The sequence below is a fragment of the Perca fluviatilis genome, chromosome 17, assembly GCF_010015445.1.
Source record: "Perca fluviatilis chromosome 17, GENO_Pfluv_1.0, whole genome shotgun sequence".
In the NCBI taxonomy this organism is placed as follows: Eukaryota; Metazoa; Chordata; class Actinopteri; order Perciformes; family Percidae; genus Perca; species Perca fluviatilis.
The window spans coordinates 8,776,563-8,785,905 of record NC_053128.1 but is presented as its reverse complement, the minus strand read 5'-3'; the positions used below and the strand labels follow the sequence as shown (position 1 = coordinate 8,785,905).

The 9,343-nt window shown below is 42.2% G+C and overlaps 1 protein-coding gene across 1 annotated transcript in view; it reads left to right on the top strand.

The window, feature by feature from the left end:
• Nucleotides 1–1,563: 1,563 nt before the first annotated feature.
• The window catches only part of LOC120545257 (atrial natriuretic peptide receptor 2), an 84,384-nt gene continuing 76,604 nt past the window's right edge, over nucleotides 1,564–9,343 (top strand). The window contains exon 1 of the mRNA XM_039779445.1: nucleotides 1,564–2,565. Coding sequence (XP_039635379.1) covers nucleotides 1,872–2,565 — 694 coding nt within the window. The 5' untranslated portion in view covers nucleotides 1,564–1,871. The remainder of the gene's footprint in view (nucleotides 2,566–9,343) is intronic.

Here is a 9,343-nt window from a genome sequence, read left to right as displayed (position 1 = left end):
ATCTATTATGTGGCCTGACCTTTTGACCTATTCACGTCAAACCACTTGTGATGAACTCAGCTAACCATCCTACACATTGCACAAAGACAAAACAAAACAAAATTAAAGGATGGGTTTTTTGAAAAAATAAGCTTTGTGCAATGTGTAGGGGACTTAGTTGAGTTCATCACAAGTGGTTTGACCTGAATAGGTCAAAAGGTCAGGCCGCATAATAGATTTCTGGCATTTATTTACATTAAAAAATATTAAAAAAATTAAAGGATGTTTTTTTTGAAAAAAGAAGCTTGACATGAATAGGTTGAAAGCGTAAGCTGCATAATAGATTTTTCGAATGTGTCGAATATCCAACGTCCAATATAAAACCAACTTTACCACGGTGCGTCAGTTGGCTAGTAGTAACAAGAGTCTGAAAATGTTACAACCTACAAGCTAAATCTTGGTTGTGTATTTATGGTTTTTTTTCTTTATATTTCAGTCTTGGAAAAGAAAGAGGGACCGAAGAGTGTCTCTCAACACCTACACACACAAATATTATGTTAAGAAGTAATTTAAGTGTTGAATGAAAGTTTCAATATTAAGTTTTTGTCATTATGCTAATTTCATGATGTTACATTCATACAGTGTATATCATAATGTTACATTTCACCCCAGTGTATATCATAATGTTACATTTCACCAAAGGGCAGGGTACAGCTAACCTGGACTATGGGGTAAATTGTAAGAGTTTACTCACTGTGTTCTGTTTGGGTTGCAGAGATAACGGCTACACCATTTAACAGCAGACACATGTAACTAGTTTGTATCTCATTTTGAACGCGCTGGCTTTAAAGAGCTCCAAGATACAGACAGAAATGTCAAAAAACTGTCCCGGTCTCCCCTACATCGCCATCAACAGACAGACACCATATTATAACATAGCAGCTGATAAACCTATACAATCTGTATCATATCCAACCTGGTCACGCTTGACAAACCCCACAAACACATTTAATCCATTGTGAGAAGTGCGTGGGGCCCCTAAAATAATCCCCAATTGCTCAGTAGTAATGGAGCCATGGCCCCTACTGTAGGCTACTCTGTGAAATGAAAGACAGGGGGCGACTCACGCCCGTGTTAAGAGCTTGGTTCATACACTGTAAAAAACAGAAGTAATAATAGGCCGATTGAATATTTGAACGTGTAATTTAGTCCGTCGCACTTTGATTTAAACTCACTTCTTTCAGGAACAACTTGGCTCCATGTCCACACGTGCTCCTCTTATTTCCAAAGCAGTTTTTATAGGAGAGTTTGTCAGTCAGGATCTGCCTTATTATGTAAGGAGTGATCAACCAGATCTCTCCTTTGATAATAACATAAACACAAATATTATATATACACCAAATCATCTCAATTCACTTAAAATACATTAGGTAATATATTTACCTGAGGAATCCCCATTGCAAACCCAATGACCAGCTGATTAATGGATGTGGACTTTTCTTGCAGTGTGTGACGTGTGGGTGCCGAGCACAAATCTGCTCTGGTTTAAGTTGCAGTCATCTGGATGGATGTTATCACTCTCCGAGAGACCGTCGGTGTGAAAAGCACGCTGCGCTGGAGAAGTCGCTTTGGGAAGTACGCGGACTTCATTTACCGTGGATTTACGCAGCGCAGACGCATGGCACCGCCGGGCTGGCACAACAGGATGATACCTTTACCGACTTTTATTTGACGTCTGAGAAAGAGAGAAGAAGACAGCGGGTGGGGGGGGAGACGGATACTTATGGTGTGGTGTCACGGTGCCACAGCTGGCCGTGTCTCCTCTCCAAACGGTGCGCTCTCTCCGTGGCCCTACTTTCATCTCTGGGACTTCCGAGCGCCTGGGACGCGACATGGGATGCAGAGGCGCGCTGGGATACTTTGTGCTCGCCGCGCTGTCCTGCTGCCTGCTCCCCGGCTGCACTGGTAACATCACCGTGGCGGTGATGCTCCCGGACAACCACCACAAGTACCCGTGGGCTCTGCCGCGCGTCCTCCCGGCCATCCTCATGGCGCACGAGGACCTCCACAGCAAACACGGGCTGCTGCTCGGCCGCTACATCAACATCCTCAACTACAGCACCGAGGACCCGATCGCTGGCTCGTGCGCGGAGAGCCGGGCGCAGGTCGTGGCCGTGGACGCCAAGCTTTACATCCGCCCGGACGCTTTCTTCGGACCCGGGTGCGTGTACCCGCTCGCCTCCGTGGGGCGCTTCGCGTCCCACTGGAAACTCCCGCTGATCACCGCCGGAGGACCCGCGTACGGCTTCGACAAGCGGGAGGAGTACCGGACCATCGTGCGCAGCGGGCCCACCACCACCAAGCTGGGGGAGTTCGCCAACGTGCTGCACACGCACTTCAACTGGACGTCCCGGGCCGTGGTGATCTTCCACGACCTGCGGCAGGACGACCGGCCGCACTACTTTCTGTCGGAGGGCATCTTTCTGAACCTGAAGGGCGAGATGAACATCACGGTGGAGGCCCAGCCCTACGACGACAACAAGTACTACAAGGATCTGATCAGTTTCATGAAGGAGCGCGGGAGAAGTAAGTTAATGCTGAAAAAAAAAAAAAAAAGTGTGATCTACATTGTGATTGATTGTAAAGATGTACTGTCATTATCTCGAAACAGAGCAGCTCGCTGGCTGGTTACTGTAAAGATAATGTCAGCGGATGGAAAAGAAAAAATCCTTTTTAAATGGATGATCTGGGAAACAGTTTAATGAAATGATGTCACGCCTGCATACATATACTGTATATCTCTTCTTTGAGGAAAAAGAAAGATTTGAAATGACCTGAGTCGACCTGTGCATTGAGCTGCGAGGGAGGAAAAGCATGTTTGATTCAGAGCATTGATTTGAGGTGTTTTAAGAAAGGCTGCATTTGGGAGATTCCGCTCCTATTCCGAGAGGTCACAGTTTCTCCCAGCAGATACAAACAGAGGTGGGCTGGAATAGGTGCAGGGGAAAGCCTGTTTATTCCGGAGTTGTTACAGAGGAATGTTTAGGCTGTAGGCAGTCTGCTGGTTTATTGCCTACAGAGGACCACCACCTGTGCTCTTTTACAGCCAGAGAGAGAGAGAGAGAGAGAGAGAGAGAGAGAGAGAGAGAGAGAGAGAGAGAGAGAGAGAGAGAGAGACATGCAGAGGCTGTGATCGAATGGGTGCCCTCTCAGCCTAAACATGCATGTGTGCTTCACTTTACCCATGCGTTTGCTGCTGGTGTTCACTTGTTATGGAAATCCAAAAGGAATTTATTTAGTACAACCTCACGCAGTGAATTAAACTTTATTCAAAAACACACTTGTACTTTTGAATTTCTAGTGGAGATGGCCAAGTTTCCAAAGATACCAAACGTGTCAGGATGCATTGTGTGTAAAATGACGCAAAAGACATCTAGAATATTCATATTTGATGGAATGATGCAGCCACAGAAACATGGAGTCTTGGGTTTGACAATTCCACTCAGTGGAAACAACATATAGCTTTGATGAGGAGCTGGAGCAAGATGAGACAGAATATATATGGTGCTGTCTGTCAGCAGTGTGGAATAACGTGGTTTCCCAATACTTAAGGAGGAATGAAAGGAGGGGAACTATATGGTTCATAGAACTCATTTTGAAATATTTGATCCCGTTGCAAAACAGCACTTTAAATTTTTTAACAAATGAACATCGGAGCTGTTTTGTCGATGAGGCGTAAATCACACAGCAGAGTGGCTGTTAAATCACTCGTCGCTGTTCTCGCCTTAAGTTTAATTAACTGGAAGCAGTGGGAGGCTGACTTCATCATTGCTGCTTTTGTGAAAAGTTCATTGTGTGACTGAGATTCTGGATTAGGGCTTGTGCGTGCGCGCAGCTGCACATGTGTTTGTGTATGAGGAGAGAGGGAGATCAATCAATCAATCAATCAATCAATCAAAATGTATTTGTATAGCGCTTTACAACAACCAGCAGGTATCCAAAGTGCTTCACATCAGGAACTAAGAAAAGAACAACATATCTTGCAATAAGAATAATGAAACGTAGAAAACAGGAAAATCATAAAAGGTTACATAGAAACAGGAAAAGGAAATTGTCACACCACTACTGAGTATTATAAGCCATTCAAAATAGGTATGTTTTGAGTTTAGACCTGAAAAGAGCAACCTCTGTAGTTGTGCGAGATCTACTAAGAATACCAGAGCTGATGAACCCACCAAGTGTATCATTTGTAAAAACTGAGGCAAATCGTGCACAGTGAAATATGTTTACAATACAATTGTTTTTATTAATGACATACTGTATCTTTCAATGATATTTGAACCACTATTTAGAAGAAAAACATTAGCATCGGTTTTGTGTCATATCCGAATCACTGATATTAATGTAGGAATGTTTTGTTGATGGCAAATTGTGAGTTTTGGAAAGCACTTGACAACACTGATTTCAGATTAGAAAAAAAAAAAAGGGGGAAGGGAAGTATTTTGACCTTTTTTAATTTGGAGAAAGTGTTGGCTCCTCTACAGGTTCACATAGTTCTCTGGAACACTTTAGATAATGTTTTGAAGCCGCTGTGTCATTATGTCCTAACAGCTATATTTATGGAAGCTAGTAACTGCAACCACCAGGTGAAAGTAATGAGACAAAAATACAATATTTCCCTATAAAATGTGTCCGTTTGAGTAAATGTGCTTCCCACCTTTGCTTGTTTTTTACGCACAATTATGTCAATCTAATGTTTTCTCAAATTTGAATGCTTGTGTTCTTTAGAATGAATATACAGCAATGCATAGCCGACCCTGATGTTAAGCTATAGTGCGTGGGTGTGTTGCAAACATATTTATCTCTCTATACTCCTAGGAGTGGTTTATACTTGGAACCAGCTCAACATCTCAGAGCAAAGTTTGCTTCCAACCAGAAATCTTGGAATAGTAGGCTTTCTGGCACAGTAAAGCAAACAAGAGTTTGAAACAGCTTAATCTGTTGTTACAGTAACGGCATCAACAAATAATGGAATAAACACAGCGTTAAGGTAATTAAAGAGAGGTGCAGCAGCCAGGGAAAGAGGTGAAAGGTGCAAGCCGCCAAGCACCCACACCTTTCCCAAATGAATTATGGAGCTACCGCGGTGAGCCGCAGGTCACAAGAAGCTAAATGGTTTCGTCAGGGCTTGTCCTGGCTCGGCGTTCAGCTGACTTTTATCCCAGCAGATAGCCTCCGGGCTATCAGCTCTGTAATGTCGCCCGACTGCCGGCTGGATTCAAACAGTCTGAGGTTAAGCCGAGGTGAAAAAGAAAAACTGGGGCTTTTAATTTGATGCCAATCCTCATTGGAGCTTTGACAGCTGACCAAGTAGTTGCGTGCTGTTGTAGCATCAAACACCCTTCCCACCTCACCTCTAATTCCTAAAATTACTCATTTTAATACTTGTAAAATGCCAGTGTGGGACGCAACCACACATATACACTTATTCAAGTTTTCAGGACCCTGTCTTGAGTATTTTCCCCTATGTGAGACTGTAGTATTCCTCCACGGCATTCTTTTGACTCCTTCTGACAGCTGGAAGAACTGTACTGATTTTACTTTCATTCACTCAACGTTAGATAAGCTCATTACCAAACACACTCAGATTGTCCAGGCCCTCTGGGGAGGTTCTCTGCATGTCAGTGCTTTTTAGTAGTTTGATTAATTGCTCCTTTTGTAAGGGAATTTACACCAGTACAATATCAACTAAGGCAGGCCCTACATTATTATTACCTACTGTCTCGTTGAGGGTCCAGGTCTCTAAATCACTGCCAAATGGCTCTGGAGACTGAGGCCGTTTTCGAAGCTGCATACTCTACTAGCAGTAAGTACTGTTTTGGCCAAAATGTAGCATGTCGTATGCAATATGGAAACAACAGCAACATTATCAGAATGCAAAAAATACCCGGACGTTGGACTAATTCGGAAAATAAATCTCCCAGTATGCATCGGACCAGTCTACCTCGTCTACTGTGTCCCACAATGCAAATTGTTTAATTGCGCTAGAGGTAAAGTCAGGGGATCTCCAGATTCATCCTCTGGGGCTAGGACATTTCCTGGCAATCTGTGCAATGACCGACATTGACATCGCTAGAGCCACGCCTCCAGAGGTGCTTAAAACAATCAAGCCAATCTGAGTTTTCTAGGCGGGATTAAGATTGTTTCCGAGACAGAAAAATGGCAACAGAAAAATTGTCTGGTTATGAACGGGATTAACCCTGTTATACAGGAAAAGTCCACTTTACAAATAACTCTTAAATTGTTTTATTTCTGGAACCGTGGGAAAAAGGTAACCGCTTTGGCAGGGCAAGGAAACCCTGTCAGAACGAGAACATTGTGCACTGAAATGACTGTAACGTTGGACTTCACAGCAACCAATAACTCTTTTAAGGTACATATGGATGAGTGAGTATTGTATTAAGATAGACTTGAAAAATGTTAACCTATCCTTTTAATGGGAATTTGGCGATGTACATAAGGTGTAGTGGATGGTAGGTGGTGGCTGGGGGTCAACAGGGCCCCCCCCTAACCAGTTAATCCGTAGAATACGGCTGTATTCTCCAAAATGTCAACATTTTAGAAAGTCATAGTTGAAGTTGATGCCACAATTCATTTCAGACATATCGGTGTTTTCTTATCCTGTAGAGCAGAACGTAACCTTTCAGCTGATCTGAAAATCTATTTCATTACTATCTCATTGGCTCCAGTTTGAGGAATTTTCATTTTCACAATAACACTCTAGACCAGTATCCCTATAAACCCTGTTCACAGTGCATTCTGTGGATGGGAGCAATAGTGACATTGTTTTGAGAAGACATGTTACTGCACTGTAAAATATTACAGACCCATTTAGTTATGTCCACTTATTTCTTATTTTTAACTGAACGAGCTTATACAAGTTGTCGATTTTGAACTCAACTTTATGAGTTTTTGAAAGTTAAACTTGCATTTATTCGTTGGGTTGACTATTTAAAAAACTGTATGTGTTGATTCAACTTAGGTATGTAAGTTAAGTTATCAACCAATTGCAGTCAGGACTGCAACTGGCTGGCCAATTCCCATGATGCAAGGCGGTAAATAGAGTTTTGTTAAAATTGGCTGAAGAGTTTGCAGTTTGTTCGAAATACAAATGTAACTTTATGAATTACGTTTATTAAACGTGTGTTTAGAATGTAGTGTTTTGTTTCCTGGTAATTGTCATTGTTGTGCTGGTATAAATTTCTAACCATGAGTTAAGTGACTGTTACGTTTGGTAAGAAGAGCTGGAGTATAACGGTGTTAGATGTTGAGCAGTAATTGGTTTTCTTCAGCCATTAATCTGCGGTGTGTCACTTCACTAGCGGCCATTTTATGTCAAGTGACACAAGATCAGCAGAGAGGCTGCTATTTTGCACAGGGCCCTGGGGTGGCCCCACTCACGGTATCTCCGCTATAAATGTGGTTATGTTGTTTTAACTTGAAAGTTTGAGTTGAAATAAATAAGAAAGGTATGTCTGTTATACTAGGCAAGGAAGGTTTCTTGCATTATTAAAGAAAATAAATGATTTGTTTGTTGAGGTGGTTCGGGCATCTGGTGAGGATGCCCCCTGGGCGCCTCCCTAGGGAGGTGTTCCAGGCACGTCCAGCTGGGAGGAGGCCTCGGGGAAGACCCAGGACTAGGTGGAGGGATTATATCTCCAACCTGGCCTGGGAACGCCTCGGGATCCCCCAGTCGGAGCTGGTTAATGTTGCTCGGGAAAGGGAAGTTTGGGGTCCCCTGCTGGAGCTGCTCCCCCCGCGACCCGACACCGGATAAGCGGACGAAGATGGATGGATGGATGGAATGATTTGTTTGAACTTAAAGTATGAAGTTAAACCAAGTAATACAATGTTAAATCAACTAAAAGAACAACTTTAACAAAACTAGAACACTGTAGTTACATCAACCTCATTAACTTTAATTTCTAAGTTAAAACAAAGGCAGTCTTTAAGTTGAGTGAACTTCGATTTTCAAGGCAGCAAGGGAACTTGCATTTCCAAGTTAAACTAACATGAAATTTGTTACAGTGTGTTGATTTTTATTAAATGTCTTTTTATTTTATGCAGTGAGCATCACAAGTGAAATTACATCCACCTGCATCATATTGGGGTAGAGGCATAATCTAAAAACCTAGTAGATAAAACCCAAATGGTATGGCTGTCTGACCCTTTAAACCCTCGGAACACTGGCAATATATTTCAGCTCCGATCATTGCCCGGCTCCGATGACACTCTCACCTTGATGCTTTTTAGTCCATTATTGGCACACACAAGAGAACATTTCAGCTGTATGAGTGGAAATAAAGTATTCAAGTAGATGCCAGTGGTTTGTAGCTCCCGGTGAGTGATGAAAAGACTCTATTTCCAATAATGCTCAGGTAGTGCCTCTGTGTACTGTAAAGGAATCTTTAAAAGTTCAGAACAATCCAATCAAGAAGGTGACAAAAACACGTTTCAGTAATTGGCTTGGTTTCTGTTTGTGCACGTGCATGTGATTATCTAGCTTTTCTTAAAACGGGTGGAAAACTCTGCCGTTCCCATTACAAATCAGCTTGCTTTCAAAACTTTACATAATCCAATGTCATTTAGTCGCTAGTTCGTCCATCTTTCTTAGGCTTGTTTCATGACACTTACACTCACTAACTTCCTCAGACAAGTAAGCGACAATATACACTGCCATGTCCTGATAATAAGAATAAATAAATAAGAAAATAATGGACAAGATGGAGGTTAAGAACACCACAATTTGAGGCAGAGCAGTTCTTCTTCCAGCAACGTCACTGTTTTCAGTTTGTACTGAAAGTGTTTAGAGAGGTGTCAGTTTTGAAGGATGTAGTTTGTGCTGCTGCTGAATTGTATTGTGTTATACTTAGAGGTGTTTCTCAAATGTTGTCACCCCACGTATGTTGAGGAGGGTAAACGTTACATTCCTAAAGGAAGGAGTTATTGCAGGACTGTTGTATTAGACTGCAGGTGTGCCAAATAAGCAACTAAGTGTAGATTGCACTAGGGCGGTCCTCAACTAAAAAATTATTCTTATTCGACTAACACTCCTAACGATTTGGTCAATTAGTTGATTGAATCGACAGATCTATAAAACTGAGTTTCTCCACAAAGAACCATGCAAAAGCACCACTTTAAATCTTCTGTTTACCAGAGATGTGCTCATACGTTTCTTGGAAATAAGTCAATAAGTATGAAAAAAAGCATAAGAAATGACTAAATCGTTTGATACAACTACAAGGAACATTAACAGCCTATCAGAAACAAGTAGTAACTATGGTCTAGTGGAATATCCACAATA